At 47.6% G+C, this 27,249-nt stretch overlaps 1 protein-coding gene across 3 annotated transcripts in view; it reads left to right on the top strand.

The window, feature by feature from the left end:
* The window catches only part of MTOR (mechanistic target of rapamycin kinase), a 125,771-nt gene that overhangs the window by 19,914 nt on the left and 78,608 nt on the right, over positions 1–27,249 (top strand). For all 3 annotated transcript variants that reach the window (XR_014807050.1, XM_084962776.1, XM_003127584.7), the window contains exons 14-25: positions 172–294; positions 911–1,000; positions 1,120–1,212; positions 2,148–2,282; positions 2,512–2,641; positions 3,947–4,197; positions 17,048–17,134; positions 19,966–20,133; positions 20,638–20,750; positions 21,354–21,516; positions 22,708–22,800; positions 23,593–23,739. Coding sequence is in view for 2 of the 3 variants with exons in the window: in XM_084962776.1 (XP_084818902.1) it covers positions 172–294; positions 911–1,000; positions 1,120–1,212; positions 2,148–2,282; positions 2,512–2,641; positions 3,947–4,197; positions 17,048–17,134; positions 19,966–20,133; positions 20,638–20,750; positions 21,354–21,516; positions 22,708–22,800; positions 23,593–23,739 (1,593 nt within the window). In the remaining variant the exon portion in view is untranslated. The remainder of the gene's footprint in view (positions 1–171; positions 295–910; positions 1,001–1,119; positions 1,213–2,147; positions 2,283–2,511; positions 2,642–3,946; positions 4,198–17,047; positions 17,135–19,965; positions 20,134–20,637; positions 20,751–21,353; positions 21,517–22,707; positions 22,801–23,592; positions 23,740–27,249) is intronic.

Below are 27,249 nucleotides of genomic sequence, written 5' to 3'. Positions count from 1 at the left end.
AGACTCTTCTGTGAGCGGCAGAGGTGGCCTTGCTTGTGGAGGATCCAGCGGCTCCCTGACCCCATGGCAGGGGAGTTCTCAGTCTTCCCCCTGTTTCCAGCCACGTCCTCCCTGGAGACCCACAGGTCCTCCTGGATTTCCTGGGCCTGAGTGAGCCTTTCTTCCCTACAGATTTTGACGGAGCTGGAGCACAGTGGCATCGGAAGAATCAAGGAGCAGAGTGCCCGCATGCTGGGCCACCTGGTCTCCAACGCCCCCCGACTCATCCGCCCCTACATGGAGCCCATTCTCAAGGTACCTGCAGGCAGGCGGGTGCCTCCTCGCACGGTTCTCAGATGTCAGCTCGTTTGGGGCGAGGGGAGTGTGTCCGTAATACACAGTTTGCTGAACAAAGTCGATAATGTCTGTGGTCCCAGGCTCGGCGACAAGGGCCACATCAGCACCCTCAGTGCAGGAACCTCAGGAGTCTCACCAACTGCAGGAAAGGCTCTTATCTCCTTATGGGAGCTCAGATACCACGATTCAAGCACATAGCAAAGGTGCTTGGAAAGGAGAAGTGAGCAGAGAGCAGCATAAAATAACTGTCCTAAAGGAAGGAAAAATGAGCTTTAAAATCTGAGGCAACCTTCAAATCTGAGTATGTTCGAGTCCGGTGAGGTCTTTGATAACTTGTGTGACTCTGGGTGAACGATCTCAGGGATAGAGCTTCGAGAAGGCACGGGAAACGCTGTGCATCACGGCGCTTCCCAGCTCCCTCGTAATCAGACTCGTGTGCTCTGTGGACAAAGCTTTGAGAACCCACATTCCAGAGGAATCCTGAGGTGGTCTCCTGGGTGAGTTTTACTTACGTGAAAAAGCGGTTTCTAGCAGACTTTAACCGGCATTCCCTGCCCCGGCCTTCTTTCCGTAGGCCTTAATTTTGAAACTGAAAGATCCAGACCCTGATCCAAACCCCGGAGTGATCAACAACGTCTTGGCTACAATCGGAGAGCTGGCTCAGGTCAGGGGACAACTGGGTTTTCCATGGCCCGGGAAGAGTAGTACTTACCCCTAATGAAGTTGGAACCCACTTTAATGCATGATGTCGATCCGACCTACCACCTGTTCTTCGCTTTGCAGGTCAGTGGCCTAGAAATGAGGAAGTGGGTGGATGAACTTTTTATTATCATCATGGACATGCTCCAGGACTCCTCTCTGTTGGCCAAAAGGCAGGTGAGTGCCGCAGTTTCCTGATGGAGCAGGACCTGGTCTCTCTCAGTCACCTCACTGTCCTCTACCAGTAGTGCCCAGCACGTAGTATGCCCTCAGGTTTGTTGACTGAATAAAGAAAGACTTGGAACCAGAACTAGCTGTCATCCTGACCCAGAGTTTCTTTCAGGGTCAGGGCTGACCGGTGTCTTTTCCTGTAGACAGAAAAAAAAAAAAAGGCAGCTCATCTCTCAGAGCCCCGCCCCTATAGGGAAAAAGAGAGCCCTGGCCTCTGGCCGTGGAGGCAGGCGGAGCGTCGGCTAACCCTTCCCCAGCCCTGGCTTCCCTTTGGTCATCAAGACCATTCGGTGACTAGACTGAAAGTGAAAACGGTCTTTATTTCCTTTTTTTTTTTTTTTTTTTTTTTTTTTGTCTTTTCTAGGGCTGCTCCCACGGCATATGGAGGTTCCCAGGCTAGGGGTCGAATCGGAGCTGTAGCCGCCGGCCTACACCAGAGCCACAGCAGCATAGGATCCGAGCCACATCTGCGACCTACACCACAGCTCACGGCAACACCGGATCCTTAACCCACTGAGCAAGGCCAGGGATCGAACCTGCAACCTCATGGTTCCTAGTTGGATTCGTTTCCGCTGCGCCACGATGGGAACTCCTTCTTCTCCTTTTGAGTCAGACTCCTGTCAGTCGTTGGTGTAGAAGGGCTGTCCGCTCCTCTGGTGAAGGCGGGACTGTTCTTTACCTTCGATCTAGGGATTGTGGTGTGATTGTAGCCTTGTTTTTATGTCCCAGCTCTCAGGATTCCTGTTGATAGTGCCTTTCCTGGAAATTCTTTTCTGTAATAGCCTCTAACGCTTGGTTATAATCATTTTACAATGAATGCAAGGTATGCTTCCTTTTCTCTCTTACTGGCTCTACCAAGCAGTGATCTTTTACCTGTCCAGGTGGCCCTGTGGACTCTGGGACAGCTGGTGGCCAGCACTGGCTATGTGGTGGAGCCCTACAGGAAGTACCCCACATTGCTGGAGGTGCTGCTGAATTTCCTGAAGACTGAGCAGAACCAGGGTACACGGCGAGAGGTAGGAAGCCCGGCAGCCTTGGGCTTTCAAGACTCCGCTGGGAGGATGGAGCAAGAGCGCTGTTCATGGCATTAACGTGCTCTGACGTCCTGTCCCTCTCCGTCTTGTCCCCATAGCGGGTCTTGGGATACGACTTGGGCATCATAGACCACGAGATGAGTCCCGGGGAAGGCTGTTGGCGTCAGACGTGGTGCTGAATGCTTTCCTCTCCCTTCCTGTTCCCACGCAGGCTATCCGCGTGTTAGGGCTCTTGGGGGCCTTGGACCCCTACAAGCACAAAGTGAACATTGGCATGATCGACCAGTCCCGGGATGCTTCTGCCGTCAGCCTGTCAGAATCCAAGTCAAGTCAGGACTCCTGTAAGTCAAGGGGAAGCGTGCGAGGCTCGTCAAGGCCCCGCCTCACAAAGCCCTCCCTGGCCAGGTCCGGGAAGAGCCGTGGGCCGGAACATGATCTCATGTTGGCTCACGTCGTGATGTCTGAGTGGGACAGTAGCATTTTCCTCTCGAATCACAGCAGGGGCGCTGCCGCCCAGCGTGTCGCATCTTCGTTTTCTCTGGGTTCTTTGTGAGGGTCAAAGGCCATGTCTGTGCTCCCTTTTTGGTGCTGATGAGGTGCTGGTTATCACCCCATCGCCTTTGTTCACCTGTCTCTCTCTGTCAGTGCATCTTTGGTGTTTTCTATTTCCACGGCACCCAAGGAGGAAGGGGGTAGAATTGATTCTCCCTGTTTGCACTGATGGGGAACCTGACGCAGGGCTCAGAGGGCAGAGAGAAGCCGGGAGCAGTCAGAACCCAGGGCTCTTTTTCCACCAAGTGGTCTGGCCCTGGAGTCCCTTCGCTGTTGATAAGCAGCCGAAGAGGTTGGGTAGAGCAAGGGGATGCAGGCCAGCTTGCTCGACTTACCCGTTCTCCATCAGGGCAGGCTTATTTCTGAAAGTGTGCAAGTTCAGCAGTAGCTCTCCCACATAGTCCAGCTGAATGTTGTTTTCCTGAAATAAAGTAATCTGTTTCTGAATGCTGTGGATGGGATCCTTTGGCTTCCAGTTTGTTCTTCTGTGTTTTAGAAAAGTGTCCCTGCGATGCATTATCCCGCCAGACCCATGGCTGTTGAGCAGCACCTGAGCCATGTCCCGGCAGGTGTTCCTCCATCATCAGCAGCACCAGGCATCCAGTCTCTTGGATGGTCTGCTCTTGGCCTCCGTCCTGGGGAGCCCACCCTCCCCCCTCCTCCCTCCCCCCTCTCCAGTCCTTGAGATCCTTGTTGTTTCAGTCAGGTAGCGTTTGTTACTAACGTGTCTGAATTCCCTTGGGGGACCAAACAGCTGCTGAGCAGATGTTTGCTTAATTTAATCCCCTTTATTTTCATTTGGGGGAGTAATTATTTTTATTGATGGTTTCAGCTGCAAAGTTATGAACTGGAATGGTAACAAGCTAAATTAAACATGGCAATTTAAAGAAAATTCATCATGTACCTACGGTTTCAGGCTTTTGTGGCTCAGATAAGAGTCGAGCCCTAAACCGACCGTCCTTGGTGGCGAAGGTCTGCTCTTTGGTTCCCAGTCTACTCTGTCTCCCCACTGGTGTTAGACCCTCAGGAGGTTTTGCGTGTGTGGCTGACCACGTTCCGGCCACAGTCGTGACCCCAGCTGTGTTTGCTCCTAGCCGACTACAGCACCAGTGAGATGCTGGTCAACATGGGGAACCTGCCCCTGGATGAGTTCTACCCGGCCGTGTCCATGGTGGCCCTGATGCGGATCTTCCGAGACCAGTCCCTCTCCCACCACCACACCATGGTCGTCCAGGCCATCACCTTCATCTTCAAGTCCCTGGGGCTCAAGTGTGTGCAGTTCCTGCCCCAGGTCATGCCCACGTTCCTGAACGTCATTCGGGTTTGCGACGGGGCCATCCGGGAAGTAAGTGGCCAAACCCCACCCCGTGCTCCTCCCTGCCCTGTGCCATGCCTGCGCGGAAGGTCCACCGGCGCCTCGGCTCCCCAGCGATGTGCTCTGCTTGCTGTTAAGCCTCATGCCTTTCCTCCCCCTGGACTTCGAACACCCCCACGTGCAGGCTTTAGCCACTCGGCCCCACTTTCTGTTTTATCCCTCAGAACGGCCAGAAGATGAGTGGCCTGGGGGGAGGAACCGCATTGTTATTCTCGGGCGTCGAGAGTCAGGCCAGTTCTCTGTTGGAATGTCCCACAGTGGATTTCTGGTTGCTTCTTCATGATTAAAGTCAGATGTTTTTAGTGGGGGTTTTACTGCAGAGGGCAAGTCGCGTCCTTCTCACTGGATCTCATAACGTCGGTTTGTCCTGCCACCGTTGGTCCCGAGTTTGAGCACGTGGTGAGGTTGGCATCTGGCAGATCTCTCCATTGTGAAGTTGCCTTTTTTCCTTAGTCATTAAGTCATCTGTGGCGTGACATGTTGAGACTGTGTGACTGTTCTCGTCCTAAGCTGCCTTTTACCCAATGATTTTAACTTCTGTTGATCCTCGTCGGAATCAGTGATCGCACTGGTTGCAAAGTAAAGACTTTTTAGCTCCGCTCTTTTCTACTTTTAGGAGCTGGCACTTTTCCGTAAAAAAGAATCGACCCCCTTCCCTCCCATGCTCTCTCGCTCGCTCTCTCTCTCTATTCCTCTTCCTCTAAACCGGAGAACACCCAGAGTGTGCGAACACCTGGGATTACTAGACGGGTGCCACTACCAGCAGCGAACCTGCTGAACAAAGTTCAAGGGGGCTTTGCAGTTCCTACTGTATACTGAGTATATTCCAAGGGTGTATAGTCAGGATTGCGTTTAAAAAAGAAACTTGAATTAATTATTTTTCTCTCTCTGATTTTTATATTCAATTTGATGTACATTCAGAGGAGTTTTTAGAAAGTATATTTCCTAACATCGTGCCTGAAGTTTAGACGTGCAGTTTATTTTTATGTAATCAACCTCATCAAATTCTCACTAATTCTAATAATCTACCTGTAAATTTTCCCCAGGTTTTCCCTCTAGATACATAGTCTGCAAAAAGAAAAAAAACCAGTGTGGGGCTTTTTGTTTTAGTCTGTAAAAGCAGTTGTTACTTTTCCTTACTCAGTTCCTAGGACCTTGACTGTTGATTAGACTTTGTGAGAGTGGAACCCCTTAATCTTATTCTTGATTTTTAATGGGACTGCTTTAAGGTTTCATCACTAAGTATAATGTTTGCTGTAGGTTTCTGATAGCTTTTTAAAGGTGGTAAATGTTCCCTTATGGTCTTAGTTTGCTGAAGAGTTTTCATCCTGGATGGGTATTAGATTTATCAAATGCCTTTTCTTTATCTGTCGTGATGATAGTTTGGTTTCTCTCTTTTAACATGTTAATATATTAAATTACATTGAAATATGTTTTAATGTTGGAGCACCTTTGAATTCTTGTGTTGAAACCATTTGGTTATGATGCTTTTTTTTTTTTTTTTTGTCTTTTCTATGGCCGCACCCACGGCATCTGGAAGTCCCCAGGCTAGGGGTCGAATTGGAGCTGTAGCCGCCAGCCTATGCCAGAGCCGCAGCAACATGGGATCCGAGCCACGTCTGCCACCTACACCACAGCTCACAGCAACGCTGGATCCTTAACCCCCTGAGCAAGGCCAGGGATCGAACCCGCAACCTCAGGGTTTCTAGTCAGATTCGTTAACAATTGAGCCACGATGGGAACTCCTATGATGCATTTTTTATACAGTGATTTTATAGCTCAAATTTAATTTAGAATTTTTATATCTAGGTTTATGAGGGTAATTGACCTGTAATTCTTTTTTTAATTGCTGGTTGAAAGATCTGTTTAGCTTTGTTTCTTCTTGAGATGGTTTTAGTCACATTTATCTAAGACATATTTGTTTTATCTAAATAATAAAATCTATCGGCATGAACTTGTTCATTTTATATTTTAATTTCTTGCTAGAGATTTATCATAGTATTTTCTTTTTTAATTTTTTAAAAAATTAAAGTATTGTTGATGTACAGTGTTGTGCCAATTTCTGCTGTACAGCAGATTTACCCAGTCATACATATATATGCATTCCTTTTCTTATAGTATTTTCCATCATGGTCTATCCATATTTTTTTTTTTTCAAAGAACCAACCTCTGCCTTTGTTGATTTTCTCTCTTGTATCTTTATTTCTGTTTCATTAATCCCTTCTTTATTATTCCTTTCCTATTTTTCTTTCTTTCTTTTTTTTTTTTTTTTTTGTCTTTTTGCCTTTTCTAGGGCCGCTTCCGCGGCATATGGAGGTTCCCAGGCTAGGGGTCTAATCAGAGCTGTAGCTGCCAGCCTATGCCAGAGCCACAGCAACGCGGGATCCTTAAGCCACTGAGCAAGGCCAGGGATCGAAGCCGCAACCTCCTGGTTCCTAGTCAGATTCAGTAACCACGGCGCCACGACAGAAACTCCCTATTTTCTTTTTTTTTTTTGCTTTTTTAAAAAAAATTGTTTGAATATTAGCTCATTGATCTTTCTTCTTATCTAAATGTAAGCTGTGAAGGTTTTAAATTCAATTCCAAGTAACGCTTAGCTCCAGAACATTTTAAAACATCATAGAGATGAAACTTTCATACCATAAACTTTATCCTTCTTAAGTATAAACTCCAGTGATTTTCAGTATATTTACAGAGTTGTACAACCATCACTGAAATATAATTTTAGGAAATTCCCATCATTGCAGAAAGAAATCTCTCCGTTTGCAGTCAGTTTCCATTCCTACTCTAACCCTAGGGGTCAGTCTACTTTCTATCTCTATAGGTTTGTGTTTTTTGGACATTTTATAGAATGAGAAGCATACATGGTTTTGTGTCTGGCTTCTTTCACTTAACGTAATTCTTTTGAGATGCGTCCATGTTGTATCGTTTCAATAGCAAGTTCCTTTTTTGTGGCTGAATAATAATGTAGTTTTCATTACTGTTCAGAAATAAGTATTTTCTAATCTTTATTATGATTCCTTTCATCATTGAGTTATTTAAAATGGGTATTTTAATTTGCAAACATGGGATTTTTAATCTCCTTTTGGATATTGGTTTCTAATTTAATTGCCTTGGGTTTATGCTTCTTTGATGTGTACTGAAATTGCCTTAATAGTCTAATGCTTGATCGGTTTGGGTGAATAGTTCCTCTACACTTGGGAATAGGGTATATTTCTTTGCTTTTTTTTCTTTTCTTTTGTTTTGTTTTTGTCTTTTTAGGGCCACACCCGGGCATATGGAAGTTCAGGCTAGGGGTCCAGTCCAAGCCATAGCCACTGGCCTATGCCAGAGCCACAGCAACGCAGGATCCGAGCTGCATCTGCGACCCATACCACAGTTCATGGCAATGCCAGATCCTTAACCCACTGAGCAAGACCAGAGATCGAACCCCGAGTCCTCACAAATGCTAGTTGGGTTCATAACCACTGAGCCATGCCAGGAACTCTGGGAATAGGGTATATTTCTACTGTTATGTCCAAGGTTTTACATACGTCATTAGGTGTAAGCTTACTGGGGTTCCTGCTGTGGCACAGTGGGTTAAGTATCTAACTGTAGCAGCTTCAGTTGCTACAGAGGCATGGGATCGGATGCCTGTCAGGCACAATGGGTTTAAGACTGTGGTTTGCTGCTGCTCAGATCCAGTCCCTTGCCTAGGAACTTCCATATCTTGTGGGTATGGCCACTGAAAGAAAAAAAAGGTTTGAACTTACTGTGTTCATATCTTTTTCTAGCCTTGTTAATGTTTGTTTTTTTTAAACTATCAAGAGTAAGTGAGGAGTTCCTGTGGTGGCGCAGCAGAAACAAATCCAACTAGAAACCATGAGGTTGTGGGTTCGATCCCTGGCCTCGCTCAGTGGGTTAAGGATCCGGTGTTGCCATGAGCTGTGGTGTAGGTCACAGGCACAGTTCAGATCCCGAGTTGCTGTGGCTGTGCTCTAGGCTGGCAGCTACAGCTCCGATTCGACCCCTAGCCCGGGAACCTCCATATGCCATGCGTGTGGCCCTAAAAAGACAAAAAAAAAAAAAAAAAAAAAGTAAGATAAGAGTTCCTCTTGTGGCTCACTGGGTTAAGAACCTGACTAGTATCCATAAGGATGGGGTTCAATCCCCAGCCTCACTCAGTGGGTTAAGGATCCAGCATTGTCAGAAGCTATGGCATAGGTCATAGATGTGGCTTGGATCCAGCGTTACTTGGCTATGGCAAGGGCCAGAGGCTACAGCTCTGATTTGAGCCCTAGCCTTTAATTTCATTCAACATTTTGGAATGGGAGTTCCCGTCGTCACTCAGTGGAAACAAATCTGACTAGGAACCATGAGGTTGCAGGTTTGATCCCTGGCCTTGATCAGTGGTTTAAGGATTCTGTGTTGCTGTGAGGTGTGGTTTAGGTGGCAGACACAGCTGGGATCTGGAGTTGCTGTGGCTGTGGTGTGGGCTGGCAGCTGTAGCTCTGATTCAACCCCTAGCCTGGGAATCTCTATATGCTATGGGTATGGCCCTAAAAAGCAAAAGAAAAAAATTTGGAATGGATTTTTTCTTTTATTTTCTTTTTTTTTTTTTTTTTTGCCACACCTGCGGCATACGGAAGTTCCCAGACCTATGGCACTGCACCAGGGCAGGGATCAAACCCCACCACTGCAGAGACAATGCCCAATCCCTAACCCACTACACCACAGTGGGAACTCCTGGAATATAATTTTTTTTTTTTTTTTGTCTTTTGTCTTTTGTCTTTTTAGGGCCGCACCCGCAGCACGTGGAGGTTCCTAGACTAGGGGTCCAATTGGAGCTGTTGCCACCGGCCTACACCAGAGCCACAGCAACACCAGATCCAAGCCTCGTCTGCGACCTACACCACAGCGCACAGCAATGCCGGATCCTTAACCCACTGAGTGAGGCCAGGGATCGAACCTGCAACTTCATGGTTCCTAGATGGATTCATTTCCACTGCGCCAAGATGGGAACTCCCAAATACTTTAATCACAAACAAAAATTGGACAACTTATATTAAATTCTCATATTCATCAGTAATATAAGATCTTTCTCTTTCTTTCTCTTTTTTTTCTTTTTCTTTTTCTCATTCTTTCTCTCTCTCTCTCTCCCTCCCTTCCTTTCTCCTGCCTTCCAGCCCCCAAACCTCCCCCCGGCACATGGAATTCCTGGGCCAGGGATCAGATCCAAGCCACACTTAACTCACTGCCAGGCCGAGGATTGAACCTGAGCTCCAGTGCTCCAGAGATGCTGCCAATACCATTGCACCACAGCAGGAACTCCAGCAGTTATAAGATTTTATCAATTTGGGAATTCCCTGGTGGTCTAGTGGTTAGGACTCCATTTCCACCACTGTGGCCTGGGTTCAGTCTCTGGTTTGGGAACTGAGATCCCACATTAAGCTGCTGCAGATCACGGCCCCCAAAAAACAAAAACACCACCAAAAAGTTTTTATCAATTTGGTTTCATCTCATCACCCCCCCCGCAGACACACAGACACACACACACACACTTTTTCTGGGGCATTTTAAAACAAATTCCAGGAAATATATTAATTCACTATTAAATATTTTTCCCCATGTTATGATACCTACAAAAGTAATAGTACCTACAAAATTAACAATAATTCCTTATTGTACTCTAATATCAATCCTTCTTCAGATATCCCTGTTTGTCTTAAAATTTTCATATTGCATTTGGTTTATACAAATCAGAATCCAGATACCATGGCATTTGGTTGATGTATCTAATTCTCTTTCCATATCTTCTCTCTTTTCCCCCACTTTTTTTCTTTTCATTGCCATGTATTTGTGGAAGAAACCAGGTCATTTGTCGTATAGAACTTTTTCATTCTGTATTTGAGTCTATCTTCCAAGATTTATTTATTTCATAAACCAATTAGATTTAGAGGTGATTAGATTCAGGTTCTGTTCTTCAGTCGGATTCATTTCTGCTGTGCCACAAGGGAACTCCCCTTATTTTGGCATTTGTTAACAAACATTTTCTAAATGATCCCCTTCTAGTGATGTGAAGGTTAACCAGAGGGTTCAGGTGTGGTCCATTCTGAGTTCCCCATTAGCCTTTTTCATAATTGTGTGGTGTTTATTGATGATTGTTTCCTAGAACCATTATTTGATTAGCAGCTGCAAAATAGTGATTTTCTTTTTTTTTTTTTTTTATTTTTTTATTTTTATTATTATTATTTTTTTTTGTCTTTTGTCTTTTTGTTGTTGTTGTTATTTCTTGGGCCACTCCCGCGGCATATGGAGATTCCCAGGCTAGGGGTTGAATCGGAGCTGTAGCCACCGGCCTTCGCCAGAGCCACAGCAACGCGGGATCCGAGCTGCATCTGCAACCTACACCACAGCTCACGGCAACGCCGGATCGTTAACCCACTGAGCAAGGGCAGGGACCGAACCCGCAACCTCATGGTTCCTAGTCGGATTCGTTAACCACTGAGCCACGACGGGAACTCCTGATTTTCTAATTCTGTTATTCCTTCTGGATTTATTAGCTAGACATCTATAAAGAACTTTATGTCATCAACTAGTTAATTTGAAGGATAGTTCATGCAGGAAAGGCAGGAAAAAAATGCATGATTCTTTCCTTTTATATATTGCTTTTCAGAATAATGAATCAAGTCCCTTGCAGCCTCCTAAAGGTGACCCAGGCACCCCTCTGAACCCTCTGCTATTTTTGAAGTATCATTACCAATTCACAGATATAGGAAGTGTTTCTGTTCTTTGAAGGCACTCTTCTTTTAATGATCTAATTAGCCCAGTCTGGCTTTTGTGAACACTGGCTTTTGTGTTCTTTTAACTTTGCTCAGTAATCTTAATCTTTGATCGCTTTCTTTCCTTCTGGCCAAAAAAAAAAAAAAAAAATTTCGGGAGTTCCCGTTGTGGCGCAGTGGAAACGAATCCAACTAGTAACCATGAGGTCGAGGGTTCAATCCCTGACCTTGCTTAGTGGGTTAAGGATCTGGTGTTGCCATGAGCTGTAGTGTAGGTTGCCAACGTGGCTCAGATCCTGCATTGTTGTGGCTATGGTGTAGGCTGGCAGCTGCAGCTCTGATTAGACTCCTGGCCTGGGAACCTCCATATGCCTTGGGTGTGGCCCTAAAAAAGCAAAATGAAATAAAATAATTAATTTAAAAAAAAATATTTCAAGCTTATCAAGTCCATTTCACTCAAGCCTCAGCATGGCCACTTTTGAGGAGCTATGGTTTCCTCAAGCCAGAGAGTTTTTCTTTCTTTTTTTTTTTTTTATTTTGTCTTTTTGCCATTTTTCTTGGGCTGCTCCCACAGCATATGAAGGTTCCCAGGCTAGGGGTCTAATTGGAGCTGTAGCCACTGGCCTACGCCACAGCCACAGCCATGCCAGATCTGAGCCGCATCTGCAACCTACACCACAGCTCACGGCATTGCCGGATCCTTAACCCACTGAGCAAGGCCAGGGATCCAGCCCGCAACCTCATGGTTCCTAGTCGGATTCGTTAATCACTAAGCCACGACGGGAACTCCAAGAGAGTTTTTCTAATTTAACTTTCATTCTAGTTATGTAAGACATTAGCGTAGTTCAAGTCTTTGTAAAATAAGACAAATTCACAAAGACTAGCTCCTCTGCCCAGCCTTATACCTTGTTGCTTCCTTCCTGTCATTTACTGTTGCTGCTGTAACAAATCACCCCCAGTTTAGGAACTTGAAATAGCACAGATGTATTCTTTTGGGGCTCTGTTGGTCATAAGCCTGACACGGATCATACGGAGCTACAGTCAGGGTGCCACGAAGGCTGTGTTCCTTCCTGGAGGCTCTCAGAGGAACCCCTTGGGTGCTTTTTCTAGCTTCCAGTGGCGGTCTGTATTCCCTGGCCTCCTTCCTTGTCTTCAAGGTCAGCAACCTTGTATCTCTTTGACTCTTCCTTGATCCTCAAATTTTTCTCTCTGATTGCAGCCAGGAACAATCCCCTCTTTTTAAGGACTGCTGTGGTGAAGTTAGGCCCACCCTGATAATCTCCCCAGCGCATGTCCTTGGCCCTGACCCCATCTTCCAAAGTCCCTTCTGTTGTATTCACAGAGTCCAGGGATTAGGGCATGGCTGTCTTTGGGGCATCGTAATTCTGCCTGTGTCCCCCACTTCCTTCCTCAGATGATAACGTAATAAAGTGGTTCTGAACCTTGACAACAGTATATCCTGGGGTTCATGCCACAGCAGTATATTGAGAATGTCTTCGTTCCTTCTGAGCGGCATGTGGTCCATTGCGTGGCCATCCCATCGCTATAACCAGTCCCTACTGATGAACGTTCGCCTCTTTTTCTAGTCTTTGATATTTAAAATATACCTGTGACGAAAAGCTGTGTGTATGCATCATTTTCACCGCTGTTTCTTCTTGTACTTAGTCCGCCTCACTTTTTACGTTTAGATCTTTGAACTTTTGGGAATGTGTCCGAGTGTACAGCATGAGGAATGGGTCTGATTTTATGGTTTTTACCTTTAAAATTTGACTCGCAGGGAGCTCCCATTGTGGCTCAGTGGTAACAAACCCAATTAGTATCTGAGGATTTAGGTTCTAGGCCTGGCTTCACTCAGTGGGTTAAAGCTCCAGAGTTGCTGTGGCTGTGGTGTAGGCTGGCAGCTGCAGCTCCGATTTGACCCCTAGGCTCGGAACTTCCATATGCCTTGGGTGGAGCCATTAAAAAAAAAAATTCGGGAGTTCCCATCGTGGCGCAGTGGTTAACGAATCCGACTAGGAACCATGAGGTTGCGGGTTCGGTCCCTGCCCTTGCTCAGTGGGTTAACGATCCGGCGTTGCCGGGAGCTGTGGTGTAGGTTGCAGACGCGGCTTGGATCCCCCGTTGCTGTGGCTCTGGCGTAGGCTGGTGGCTACAGCTCCGATTGGACCCCTAGCCTGGGAACCTCCATATGCCGCGGGAGCGGCCCAAAGAAATAGCAAAAAGACAAAAAAAAAAAAAAAAAAAAAAAAAATTTGTATCATATTGACTTTCATACCTTATTTAACTGTCTAAAATTAATCAGTCTCCATCCTTCCCCTGAACAATGCACAAAACACAAGAGCGCTCAAAGTATCTTCCTTCCCTCTTATGTTATTGTCTAGTATCTTTTTTTTTTTTTTTTTTTTTTTTTTTTGGTCTTTTGTCTCTTTAGGGCTGTACCTGCGGCATATGGAGGCTCCCAGGCTAGGGGTCTAATTAGAGCTGCAGCTGCCGGTCTCCACCACAGCCACAGCAACTCGGGATTCGAGCTGCGTCTGCGACCTACACTACAGCTCACAGCAATGCCGGCTCCTTAACCCAGTGAGCAAGGCCAGGGATCGAACCCACGTCCTCATGGATGTTAGTCAGGATCGTTAACCCCTGAGCCACGATGGGAACTCCAGTATCATGTTTTTTAAACAACAAATTAAGCATTTCTGTTATTTTACACAGTCAGTGTTTCTTTATATTTATTCACAATCACCGTTTCCCATCTCGAGCTTCCTCTTAGGATCCTTCTAAGGCAAATTCCTCTTGTGAGCATTTCATTAAAGTAAAAGCTCTCTTTTTGTTTATCTAAAAAAAATCTTTATTTCACCCTCTTTTAAAATCTTTAGCTGAGAGTATGATTCTAGGTTCTTCTTCAGCTGTAGATATTATCCCACTGTTACCTGACTTCTTTTGTTGTTGTTGAAAAATTATGATTCCTTTTTCTCTATGGCTCTTTCAGACCTTCTCTTTTTTATTTTGTTGTCCTGAAGTTTCACTATTGTAAATCGAGGTATGCATTTCTTTTTCTTCTCCCGTTGGGGATTTGTGGGCTTTCTGAATAGAAGGATTCCACCCTTCTGTTTTTTTCCTTTCATAATTTGATTCAACAGGTAGAGCTTCTGACTCTGTCCTTAATGTCTCTTAGTTTCTTATGCATATTCTTTTTTTTTTTTTTTGTCTTTTTGCCTTTTCTAGGGCCGCTCCTGTGGCATATGGAGGTTCCCAGGCTAGAGGTCTAATCGGAGCCATAGCCGCCAGCCTACGCCACAGCCACAGCCATGCCAGATCCGAGCCACATCTGCAACCTACACCACAGCTCATGGCATTGCCGGATCCTTAACCCACTGAGCAAGGCCAGGGATCCTCATGGCTCCCAGTCGGATTCATTAACCACTGCACCATGACAGGACTCCCTCATCCATATTCTTCATCTTTGTCTCTCAGAGATGCCTTCTGAATGTGCTTTCACAGCTGTTTTCTGTTCACCAAATCTTCAGCTGTCTTTTTGACGTGTCATTTAGTTTTTAGTTCCAACTTTTTTTTTTTTTTTTTTTTTTTTTGGCCACTTCTACAGCATGGGGAAGTTCTTGGGCCAGGAGTCGAACCCATACCATATCAGTGACCGAGCCCCAGGGGTGACATTGCCAGGTCCTTAACCGGGGACCTCCCCCAACAACATTTTTTTTATTTCTGGAGTTATACTAGGTTCTTTCAAATATGTCTAGTACTTTTTAATAGCACCTTGTTCTCTACTCGTATTTTTTTATTCTCACCTTTATTTCTTTAAGCATTTTAGATGTATTTTATATTTTCTATAAAATGCCAATATATATAAAACCTTGAAGGCTCTATTGTTTCTGCTGAGTCATACTCAAGCAGTGGTCTCTCCTTACGTGTTTTACAGTTTGGGGTCAGGGGTCATAATACTCAGCTGGGCTTTCCCTGGAGCAGTAACACTGGCACTGCTGCCCTGAAATTTCCTCTCTCCAGAGAGGATTGGCGTTTGCTTCTACCAGGTGGTCTAGGAGAACTTCTGAGTTAGTTTCTTGGCTTAGGATTTCTCAGGCTACACAGGTAGTTAAAATAACTCCCGAAACACATATGAGAGTGGCCTGAAATTATGGACTCTTAGGAAGGCTTTTTTTCCTACCTGGACCTCTCATGAAGACTGATGAATTTCTTGGTCTCCTTTTGCCAGTGGGCCAGTTGGAGGGTGGAGAGACCCTATTTTTCTGAACATGTCACCCTTTGGAGGTTTGGCTTTAGGTGAAGGGCTTCAGTCCTGATAATCTGATAATAATGTTTGTTATCGTTTATGCAGTATTTTTAGGCTTTGTCTAGCAGGGGGATTTGGGAGGAGATCTAACCTGCCGTATTTTCAGGAATAGAACTCTATGTTCCTTTAAAATACTAATGTTCAGGAGGACAGAGCGAAAAAGCCTGTGAAAGACTAAGGGAGAGGCAGGGAGGCGGCTGCTCGGGCTCCCTACCTGTGAACGAGGCACCAGCCCGGTGTGTCCCCTGCGCTGCCACCTGCTATTAACCAGCCACCCACAAGGCTCCCCCGCAGACACCTCATGTGAGGTGACAGCAAGGGTCAGGAGGCTTTCGTCCTTTCTGTCTCGGGGTGTTTCCTGACCTCCCTGCCGTCCCCAGTGTCCTGCTGGTCCTCCAGCTCAGATCGTCTGCCTTCGGTCAGGTTCTGCACAACAAAAGCTGAAATCAAGAACCATTGCATTCAGCATCTCGTGCCCCTTGATCTCCGCAGTGTGCTCTTAGAGGGGCCGTTTCACAAAAAACTGTCAGCCGCGGTGCTGTGAGGAGGTGCCCAGGAGATAGGGAGGGGTGGCTCTGCTGAGTCAAACCTGCGCCACGTGGGGCCGGGTTCTCATCACCTTGGAATCCCTTGGTGTCCCCTCCTTAGAGAATCAGTCCAGACGCCCTCAAGCCCAGTCCTGTGTGTCCCGTCAGGCTCACCTCTTCAGGCAATGAGTTCTGTAAGCCCATTGCTCACTGTTTGAAGTACTTTTTATTTATCACCAACTTACCTAAGTTTTAAAATGTGGATAAGAGAGAAGATATGTGTGCCCCAAATTATCCTTGTTCGTGGAGGGCTGCAAAGGCATGGAGAGCTCTTAAAATTGGGGGAGGGGTTCAGAATATGATTTGCTTATTAGTATTGACATGTAGCGCTACCTGAGGGTCCTAACAAAATACAAACTACGCCTGAAGACACCTTTAAGCTGGAAAGTAGTCGGGTTCTCCCTTGCCTAAACTCTCTTTATTCCCAGCTTGATTTAGTAACTGGCATCTCTTGACAGTTGCAAGATACCAGCCTCAACAGAATCTCCTCATCCCATCCCTCCCTCCATTTGCTTGCTGTTTTTGCTCACAATTTCTTCGAGATGCAATTAACTAATTAAGATCTAATTAATTGAGTTAATTACTATAAATGAACCACGCTATCCAGCTGTATTTATTTTAGAAAGTAAGTGGTAGTGAATTAGGACTAAATAAACAAAAGACACGTTTGGAGTTAATTACAAATTCCACGTCTATTTTTAAGTCTTCGGTGGCTCCAGAAATCCTTCAGTGGTAGATGTCGTTCCCTGAGCTCTTAGCAGCATCCCTGTCCCTATCTAGTGCTTTCCAGGTATGCGCACATTTAACTCTCACAGCAAGCCTGAGAGACGTTTTCCCCCTGAAGAGGCTGGGTGCAGAGAGGTTAAATGAAGGGCACAGAGCTAGTAGGCAACAGAAAGGGCTCAGAACGTGGAGTCTGGCCCCACAGCCCCTGCTGTGCAGAAACGGGCCCACCTGGCGAGGAAGACCACTGACGGTTGTTTTCATGCCCCACCACGGTCACCACCAGCAGTTTTAAATCAGATTCTTTGAAACTTGTTCTCAGCAGATACAGTAGTGGTGCAGAAGCGAGTCCGTGGTTGTCTTGATTCTTGTGCCTGGGCCTGGGGCCAGCCCGCGTGTCCTGTATCCGTGGTGCCCACTTGCTGACCTCTTCTCTGTTTCAGTTTCTGTTCCAGCAACTGGGGATGCTGGTGTCCTTTGTGAAGAGCCACATCAGACCTTATATGGATGAGATTGTCACCCTCATGAGAGTGAGTGGAAGTCCATGCTTTGGCCCATTCATCAGCCTTTGGGTCCAGAGATGCTCGGCAGCAGGTCTGGACACGTGGACGTCCTTCCCAGGGGTCCTAGCAGCGCTGTTCCAACCTGAGTGTCAAAGGGGAGCCTGGCACCCCACTGGATCGTGAAAGGGGGTGGAGGGGCTGTTGCCACAGGCTCCCAAGTACAAGAGTACAAGGTGTGAAGTCCGAGGAAAAATCCCCAAGTAATTGTTCTGCCAGAAATAGACTTGAGTGCTTGCCTCATGTACACGAAAGCAATTTCACTTTCTCTCACAGCAGTGTTTTATGATCCCATACAAGCCCTCGTTCCTCCTGCCCGTAAAACCATGGCCTTAAGGGAGGACTGGGATTGGGTTTTCCTGGGCCTGTTAAAATACGGGCTCCTGTCAGGCTCTGGGGAGGAAGGTGATGCTTTCTTGCTGCTGCCTTGGTGAGAAAGCACACATACCGCCTTCTGCTGCAGTAGCACAGAGAAAAGCCCAGCATCCCAGGCTTCCTAACGGGCTTTCAGCAGGTGCAGACGACTCCCCATTGATGGCAGTATTGTTTTGTTTTGTTTTGGGAAGGGGAAGCTGCTTCCTACTGTTCTTTATAATTTAAATGTCTCTGTTGGGAAGGAGGCTTCGCAGAGGTGGCTGCGTCCTCAAAGAATTGGAAAACAGCTCTTGCAGTGATTTTCATTGTTGTTGCTGTTCTTCTGCCCCAGACCTTTGTGGTTAGTTTGAAGAAAGCGGCAGGACTGAATTCAAAGTGGCTGGCTTCAGAAATGGAGCGTCCCCAAAACGGAGCCTCAGAACGGAAAAGCTCCTGTGTATCGAAAAAAGTAAACTCCTGCCACAGAGGCGTCTGTATAAGGACTACTTAAGCAGGATGCTAGAGAGCCTGGCCGGGTGTTTAGGGAGTTGGGGGTAGGGGGGCGTGGGGGGAGGGAGGAAGCAGTGCGCTCCTGGGCTGAAGCGGGAGTCGTCTGTGACTTACGCCCCAAAAAAGACTTGATGACCAGAACATGACTGGGGGTGGAGGGCAGGGAGCTTTACACCTGCGAAACACAGCTGGCATTCCATCCAAGAGAAAGTACCACAGGAGCGCTTCCTCTGGCTCTTGATCTGGCCATTTTACTGAGCTCCCCTGGCCCAGGCGGAGCTCGGGGCTTTGTGCACAGTGGTCCAGCCAGCATCCCTGGGGAGGCTGCCTGGCTGCTTTGAGGCAGAGAAAAACCCCTTGTGAGGAGCCTGATGCTCATGCAGTGGAGAGAGGTAGGGGGGCTTCCTCTGAGGAAGGCAGAGTGTGTTCCGGGTGGATGGACATCAGACGTACCGTGGAAGCCAGCAAGTCTGTGGTGTTTCTTTGTCGAAGCTTTTTATCTAGAGAAAATAGCTTTTTCAGAGAGAGACCGTCTCTCGCCACGCAGAGAGAAAGTTTTGCCACCATCTTTTAGTATATCTTTTTTTTAGAAATGTTTTTACTTTTTAAATTATGATTTTTTAAAATTTAATAGAAATACTATATGCTTCTATAAAGCTTTTCACCCGAGGAGTTATCTTTTGGTTTTTCTATTGACTTATACTCTGAATTAAATGGGGGCCCAAGAGTTTTTTTTTTTTTTTTTTTTTTACGGCTGCACCTGTGGCATATGGAGGTTCCCAAGCTAGAGGTCAAGTCGGAGCTGTAGCCGCTGGCCTACACCACAGCCACAGCAACACCCAATCTGAGCCACGTCTGACCTATACCACAACTCACAGCAACGCCAGATCCTTAACCCACTGAGCGAGGCCGGGGATTGAATCCGCATCCTCATGGTTCCTAGTCGGATTCGTTTCCGCCGAGCCACGACAGGAACTCCTGGAGGCCCAAGAATATTAATGTCCATGTGTTGCCATCATCAGTAGAGTTTCTGTTATTATAAGTCTCCTACTCCAGAGGTTTTGGAAGAAGGCAGTAGGCAGCTGTCTTTTTGAGGCAATTTGAAATGAGAGCTTTTCCTGGAGTGAGAGACTCGGACCCATTTGCCTTGCAAGTACCGAGACAGGCTCTGAAGCCAGTTGACCAAGTTTTTATTTTTGTACCTTATGTGGAATATAATTAGATGCATGTAGAACGGTGTTCCTTTTGTGGTGCTATCCAGGCCCAAAGATGACAGGGGGCAGCTGTCAGATGCTGTTGAGCAAAGTCTCAATCTGTACAGGGCATGAATTCTTGTTAACACAGGAGTCACCCTCTGGCAGAGCCCAGATGGTACCCAAGGTAGAGCCACCCTGACAGCTGGAGAGCCATAGACCTGGTCGTTGGTTCACTCTGCAGACGGGCTTGGGGGGCAGCAATATGCCGGGCGCTCAGCTGGATTTGGGGAAACAGAGATAGATCAGAGGGTTTCTTGCCCTTAACTAGCCAGCAGTTGAGTAGAGGGAGGGCGGCAAAAAAACCTAAATATTACAGGTGCTGGGAAAGAGGAAGACAGAGGGCTCCACGGTGGATAATGGAAGGAGACAGGAAAGCCTTCTTAGGAGAAGTGAGACTTGAGCCAGGTCTAGAAAGACAGCTGAGCAAGAGGTGGGATTCTAGGCAAAAAGCAGCATGAGCGTAGCACAGAGGAACGAAGTAGCGTCTGTGGAGTTGAGCTGTTCACTGTGGCTGTGTCCTAGGGTACAGGGAGGCCTGGGGAGAAGAGGAAAGAGAAGGAGTCCCCCGGGGCAGGCCCTGCCATCTGCATTTTGGCTTCCCTTTGGCCATCTCGGTTGCTTGCTTCTTATTCCAACAGAAGGGCCCCTGACTTGGCTCCTCCGTCTCTTCCGTCTTTATAGGAATTCTGGGTCATGAACACCTCCATCCAGAGCACCATCATTCTTCTCATTGAGCAGATTGTGGTAGCTCTTGGGGGCGAGTTTAAGCTCTACCTGCCCCAGCTGATCCCACACATGCTCCGAGTCTTCATGCATGACAACAGCCCAGGCCGCATCGTCTCCATCAAGGTGAGTAGCCCTGGGCATCCTCTGGAGAGATTTCCAGAGTCCGTCAGAGTCCCTGGACGGTCGGCTAAGAGATGAGACCCCATTCTGGGTGACCGGGTGATGCTCGCTCCGCAGGACTGAACCCAAAGAATACGGTCGTACCTGATGTGTGCAGTTCAGTGACAGAATGCTTCCTCCTCTCTGGATTATCCTTATGCGATGTCTCCTTTAATGGATTATTCTTGGTAAATGTTTTATTGCAGAGGAGCTTTCTCTCTTATCCAGCAGCTGATTCCTCAATCATTGAATTATTCCAATTGAAATAAGCTCAGAGACAGCAAAGTAACGTGTTAAGTGAAATAAAGTGAGAGGGAACAGTGCTACCAGAAGATGTAGTTCAGAGCCACTTCATAAAGGCTTTTCAGAGTCTCCAAAGCGTCTCAATTGTCCATGCGCCTGCCGCCTTCTGTGTGCTTAGATACCGACTGTACTTGCTCATTGCTGTGCCTCTGCTCCTTTTTGCAGTTGCTGGCCGCAATCCAGCTGTTTGGCGCCAACCTGGATGACTATCTGCATTTGTTGTTGCCCCCTATCGTGAAGTTGTTTGATGCCCCTGAAGTTCCATTGCCATCTCGAAAGTGAGCACCTGTTGTTCAGGACTAACAGTCATCAAGCTTTTAATGTTTTGTTGAAAATGTCTCCTTTTCATAAGTCCCCAGGCCATCTTTCTGTTTTTTTGTTATGTCAAATCCCTTTAGTTTAGTCCAGAAGTGAACAGGTTTATGGAAATCTTTTTTTTTTTTTTCTTTTTGGTCTTTTTGTCTTTTCTAGGGCCACACGCATGGCATATGGAGGTTCCCAGGCTAGGGGTCTATTCGGAGCTGCAGCCACTGGCCTACACCACAGCCACAGCAACACACGATCCGAGCCGTGTCTGCAACCTACACCACAGCTCACCACAACACCGGATCCTTAACCCACTGAGCGATGCCAGGGATCGAACCCCCAACCTCATGGTTCCTAGTCAGATTCGTTTCCAGTGCGCCACGACGGGAATTCCTATGGAAATCTTAACTGCCCCCATCCCCCTGGAATCTGCGTTAGATCCGTGTACCCAGAATATGGCAGAAGCCATCCTTCCCCATTTGGCGCTGGGTGCTGTGTGCTGAGTTAGTCCTCGCCCCCTTCTCTTCCCCCGGGACTGGGTGTCAGCAGTTACTGTATGTCAGCGATTGTTGTAGGGCAGCGCTAGAGACAGTGGACCGCCTGACGGAGTCCCTGGATTTCACTGACTATGCCTCTCGGATCATCCACCCGATTGTGCGAACCCTGGACCAGAGCCCAGAACTCCGTCCCACGGCCATGGACACGCTCTCTTCGCTCGTTTTCCAGCTGGGGAAGAAGGTGAGGCAGGAATCCTCAACAGATGTGCTCTGCTACCTGCCTTTCTGCTTTTCTCCTGCCTTCCTCATCCAGCAGCTGTTTGTGGAGCCCCCTGTGTGTGCTGAGTGCTGTTCAGGGGTAAGGCAGTCAGCAGGGATGTCAGTCTCGCAGAGCTTACACTGCAGTGAAGCACGGCCTAGAGACGTAGTTTACCTCACAAGAGAGATGGGTGGGAGCGGGGAGACATGCTGTTTCTATCAGGGACGACCTCTCTGATAAGGTGGCATTCAGCAGAGACCTTGGTCAAGGAAAGGCCCACACCCAGGGAGCCGGGTGCAGGAGAAGGAATAGCAATTGCAAAGGTGTGAGATGGCAGTGTGCTTAAAGGAGTCTGGGGAGTTCCCGCTAAAGCATACCGGGTTAAGGATCAGGCATTGCTGCAGCTGTGGCATAGGTCACAGCTGCAGCTCAGATTCGATCCCTGGCCCGGGAACTTCCATATGCTGTGAGTGCAGCAGAAAAAGAGGAAAAAAGCGGGGGCAGAGAGTTCCAGGAGCAACAGAAGAGCAGTGTGACTTCAGAGGAGGGAGCCAGAGGCAGCGTGCTAGGAAAGGTCGGGAGAGACCCTTGTAGGCTGGGCTGGCCGTAGGCATGGAAAGCAGGCACTGTAAGCCAGTGGTTCTCAGAACGAGATCCCCAGACAGGCAGCGTCCTGGTGCTCAGTGGAACTGCAGAGTCTCATGCCTCACCCCATTCCTCCCAGGCCAGCAGCTCTGGCTGGGGAGCCCAGCAGTCTCTAGTTTCGTATGCCTTCCAGGTGGTATGATACCCAGTAGTGCCCATCCCTGTTGTAGGCCACAGTAAGTACCTGGCTGTTACTCTGAGCGAGCCAAGCAGTCTCTGGAGAGTGTGAGCGCAGGAGTACTGTGATGTGAGCGTGCATTCTTAGATGATTCCTCTGGATGCTGCGTGGAGATAGACTGGGCTGAGTGCGGGAGCCAAGAGACCATTTCAAGGCTGTTGCAGTAACGCAGGTGGAAGGTGATGGGGGCTCAGATCACAGCACAGGAGGCTGCCAAGTGATTCTCCTGAAGACCGCAGAGCTGGTCCAGCACAGAAGTCATATCCATAACGTGGTAACGGTAATATTCTTTTCTCTGTTTTCCATTCTCCAAAGTAATGGTTTCTGGTCTGCTTCCTCTCTTGTTGTAGTACCAAATTTTCATTCCCATGGTGAACAAAGTTCTGGTGCGACATCGCATCAACCATCAGCGCTACGATATCCTCATCTGCAGGATTGTCAAGGTGAGCCGCACTTGCTTTCTGTTTCCAAGGCCCCCCTTGTCTTTCTTAATTGATGTTCTTGTGCTCTTAGCTGCGGGAGTATATCTAGGTCTCTCTCAACTAGGGATTGGCAGACCCTTTCTGTAAAAATAGTACATTTTTTTTCAGCTTTGCAGGCTTTAATATGCTTCTTTAATAATTTTCACATGTTGCAGAATATTAATTTTCTATTCTTTTTTTTTTCAACCATTTAAAATGTGAGGAGTTCCCATTATGGCGCAGCAGAATCGAATCCAGCTGGAAACCATGAGGTTTTGAGTTCGATCGCTGGCCTGGCTCAATGGGTTAAGGATCCTGCATTGCTATGGCTGTGGTGTAGGCTGGCAGCTGTGGCTCTGATTCGACCCCTAGCCTGGGAACCTCCATATGTTGTGGGTGTGACCCTAAAAAGCAAAAAAAAAAAACCACCAAAAACAATCATGAAAACCATCCTTGGCTCTCAGGTCATAGAAAAACAGGCAGTAGCTCTTTGCCACCCCAGCTCTTCACATTTCTTGCCCACCGTTCTCTCACATTTACCAGTCACATGCTGAGACTACTAAGTCAGTGCTGTCCATGACCAGGAGTGACCGGCACAGACTGGTCTGCAGTGGGGAACATGGCCCACCTAGGATTCATTTTCCATGACACATGGAACCCTACCTAAATCCTGGCTCTTCCACAAGGCGTGAGCCTCCCAACGTTTGGGGGTGTTTTCTAAGCGAGGAGCACCTGGTGGGGTTGCAGTGTTGTTCAGGAAGCCTCTGGTTGCAGGGCTACACCCTTGCCGACGAAGAAGAGGACCCTTTGATTTACCAGCATCGGATGCTGAGAAGTGGCCAAGGGGACGCACTGGCTAGTGGACCAGTAGAGACAGGACCCATGAAGAAATTGCACGTCAGCACCATCAACCTCCAAAAGGCAAGTCCGTCATCTCCTGGGGGCTTTCAACACTTTCAGCTCTTGCTGCCTCCCACTTAAAACAACCAGAAGCCAGCCCAAGCATTTTTCTGAAAATCTACATACCATGAACTTAGGTCATTTTGTCTTCTCCAGGTATCTGAATGGTCCAGTTTTTTTAAGAGAAGGAAAGAAAGAGCAAAGAGTCCGTTTGTGTTCCCAGAGCTTTGACAGTGGAACACTTTGTTGCAAACAGCATTCTCATTTTCTACGGGAAAATAGCATTCTCATTTTTTTACGCGAACAGAGCGTAACCAGTGAGCTGAGCCTGAAGCAGGCTCTGGAAAGCAGTGCTTCTCAAACTTCTCAGGCTCACCAGACTGTCACGTGTTGGTAAAGCACTTGTTCTGACTCAGGCAGCCCGAGCTCTGGCCTGGGCAGCCTGCATTTCTAACAAGCTCCCAGGTGATAAGGCCGGTGCCAGTGGTCTGCGGAACCCATTCTGAGCAGTGAGGGTTTAGATCTTTGCAGACAGGTACTGCATTTTCTATGCAGACCAAAGCCTGCAGTATAACCAGCTTCTCACCACGTATGCCACAAGCCATCCACTTAAAAACAGGCAGTTTCTGAGTTCCTTCTGTGGCACAGCAGGCTCGGCGATTGTCTCTACAGCACCTGGACACAGGTTTGATCCCCAGCCAGGCACAGTGGGTTAAAGGAGCTGGCATTGCTGCAGCTGCATGGTAGGTCACAACCGTGGCTCAGATCTGATCCCTGGCCCAGGAGTTCCTTATGCCACAGGGTGGCCATAAAAGAAAACAAATAGACAAAAAAAGAAAGAGGCAGTTTCAAAGCATCCCTAATGGATCTAAGCAGAATAATCTATACTTCACTGAGTTTTAAATTAACATACCAGGTTGCATATTTTCCACATTTTTGCATTAGTCTTTAGTACTGTAAGCAGCAGCCAGTTTGGATCTCAACGTGGTGGTATTCTTCCTTTATCAGCAGCTGGCCCAAGGCGGCTGCACTTCCTGTGCAGCAGCAGATAGAGGTAAAGGACTGGACAGACCAGGGTCCCAGCTGCTTGGCTCCTTCTTTGAGGCACGCTTGTAATGATTTGCACGCAGAGCTCTGTGCGTGTGTGCACGCTCACACACAGCTGTGCAACACTGGCGTTTCTCCTGCTATGAGCCTTACCCACACAGACAGCTGAAAAGTGACTGCTGCTGAGAAACATTTGATGATTTAATATGAAAGTGGTCAAATGCCCCTGGTTCAGGAGTGAGGAGCAAGGGCATCCGTCACCTGGCCTTTCCAAGCAGTGTTGAGGCCACAGTGCTGACACCTCACACTTAAGGGGGGTCAGGCCCGGAAGGCTGGATGCACGTTTCCACCCAGATGTTTTTGGCCTGCCTAGGTTCAGAGTGTCTTTCCAACCAGACAGCTGTCCACCTGCCTTCGGGCTTTGCTCTATTTTAGGAAATTCCCCAGTGGTCTAGTTTGCTTGCAGGAAGCTTTGCTTTCTATCCAGCACTTAGAGAAATAAGTATATCGTTTGCCAGACAGAAAAGGGACTCTCAGTCCGTCTCACCTGAGAGAACAGGTCAAGTTCAAAAACCCTGAGCAAAGCTTTCCATAGCTGACTTCTCAGATCATTTCACTGAAAAGTAAATTGTGGAGTTCCCGTCGTGACTCAGCAGTTAACAACCCGACTAGCATCCATGAGGTTGCAAGTTCGGTCCCTGCCCTTGCTCAGTGGGTTAAGGATCCGGCGTTGCCGTGAGCTGTGGTGTAGGTTGCAGACGCGGCTCGGATCCCACGTTGCTGTGGCTCTGGTGTAGGCCGGTGGCTACAGCTCCAATTCGACCCCTAGCCTGGGAACCTCCATGTGCTGTAGGTGAGGCCCTAAAAGACAAAAAAAAAAGAAAATTGTTCTTCCCCATATTCATGTGATGATAATTAAGGCTTAGTATGTTTGTCAGTTTTCACCAGCTTTCAAAATAATAATTGGCCACCTCAGTCACCTTTCTATTGACTATGCTAATAGGGAATTTGCCTGATACAGAAAACATAAAAGCCGTGTATAGATTCCTCTAGGACACCTTCCAAGGTCATCATTTGGATTTACCTTCTAAACGAATAAGCGGATGTTCCATCCGCACACATCCCTGGTCCCAGATGAGGAAGTCGGCCGTGAATGGGGGATAAGAGGAAACTGGCTGGGGTTTGAACAGTTGCTATGGAACCCAGAGAATTGAGAGTTGAGTGGGTTTTAATGACAGAGCAGAGGGGGAAAGGCCTCTGTGAGGGATGTAGCTTGTTTGATAGATTGCAGTTGTGGGTCAAGCTAAAATATTTTGAAGACCGATTTGCTACCACTTACCAGATGGTAATGGCGCTAATGGCAGCAGTCGCCACCACCTCCGTTCGTTGAGGGCTCCTGTGCGTCAGGCGCCATTGTGAGCGCTTCGCCCGTGTTGCCCCATTTACTCTTCTCAGTAGCCCTGAGCGTTAGGTGCTGTCCTCACCGTCCCCATTTCGTGGATGTGGACACTGAGGCACTGAACGTTTGAGTGATTTGCCCATTGTCAACTGGTAAATGCTGGAGCCAGGATACGAGCCAGGTATGGCCCCAGGGACCAGTCTCTTAACCGCTGTGCTGAATTGCCTTCGCCTTCCCCAAGCAGGTGTCATCAGCGGTCAGAAGACTTTAGAAATACTTGCTTGTGTGTGTCCGGCTTTTAAATGCCTGTGCTATGTTGCCGCTATCCAGAGACCTGCTGTGTAGGAGGAAACCAAAAGTCTGTGATCAGAGGGGCTGGTGTCCCGTTTCGTCTCACAGAACAAGGCCTGAGACTTTGGTATCTAGTGTCACTCACGCTTCTTTCTCGTTCAGGGGTTCTCCTTGTAGGGTTAGTGAGAGTCCTTCGTGTAATTCTTTAGTTTGTCTCTTACAGTATCTCTGCTTCAGTTTTTGACATAGTGGTCGTTGATGGAATGTGACTCACTGGCGATTCCTCAGAAGCTACAGCCCACCTCCGATCTCCCAGGGAGGTGACGGCCTGCCTTGGTGGTGGTCAGGCGGTCAGGCGCCTGGAGGCTCTCCCACTCCCTGGACCTCCTCACTTGAGAACTGCTGCTCTGACTTAGGTGTTTTCCCTGGTCAAGGGAGGATCAAACATTGTTCTACCAGAAGAATCTTTTAAGGGTCTGTTTTAAGGTGGGGATTTAGTAGTTGGGGCTAGGCCAATGCAAAGAGATGTCATTTTGATAATAAGAGCAGCCATTTTTTTGCTCATCTTGTCCTTCAAGGCCCTTTGGGTGCTTTACCCATAAAGAAGGAAGACTGAGGCTCAGGTGAAGCATATAAGTAATTTGCCTAGAGCGCTGCTGCAGCTGACAGGCAGAGCCGAGCTTCCAGCCAGGTTACTTTCTTTCTTGTTTTTTTTAGGGCCGCATCCACAGCATATGGAGGTTCCCAGGGTAGGGGTTGAATCAGAGCTGTAGCTGCCGGCCTACACCACGCCA

Source organism: Sus scrofa, chromosome 6, assembly GCF_054392235.1.
Source record: "Sus scrofa isolate SSC_HxYL_T2T_F1_AM1 chromosome 6, Sscrofa_HxYL_maternal_Yorkshire_Landrace_v2.0, whole genome shotgun sequence".
In the NCBI taxonomy this organism is placed as follows: Eukaryota; Metazoa; Chordata; class Mammalia; order Artiodactyla; family Suidae; genus Sus; species Sus scrofa.
The sequence above is the reverse complement of the archived record's forward strand: the minus strand, read 5'-3'. Positions and strand labels throughout refer to the sequence as shown.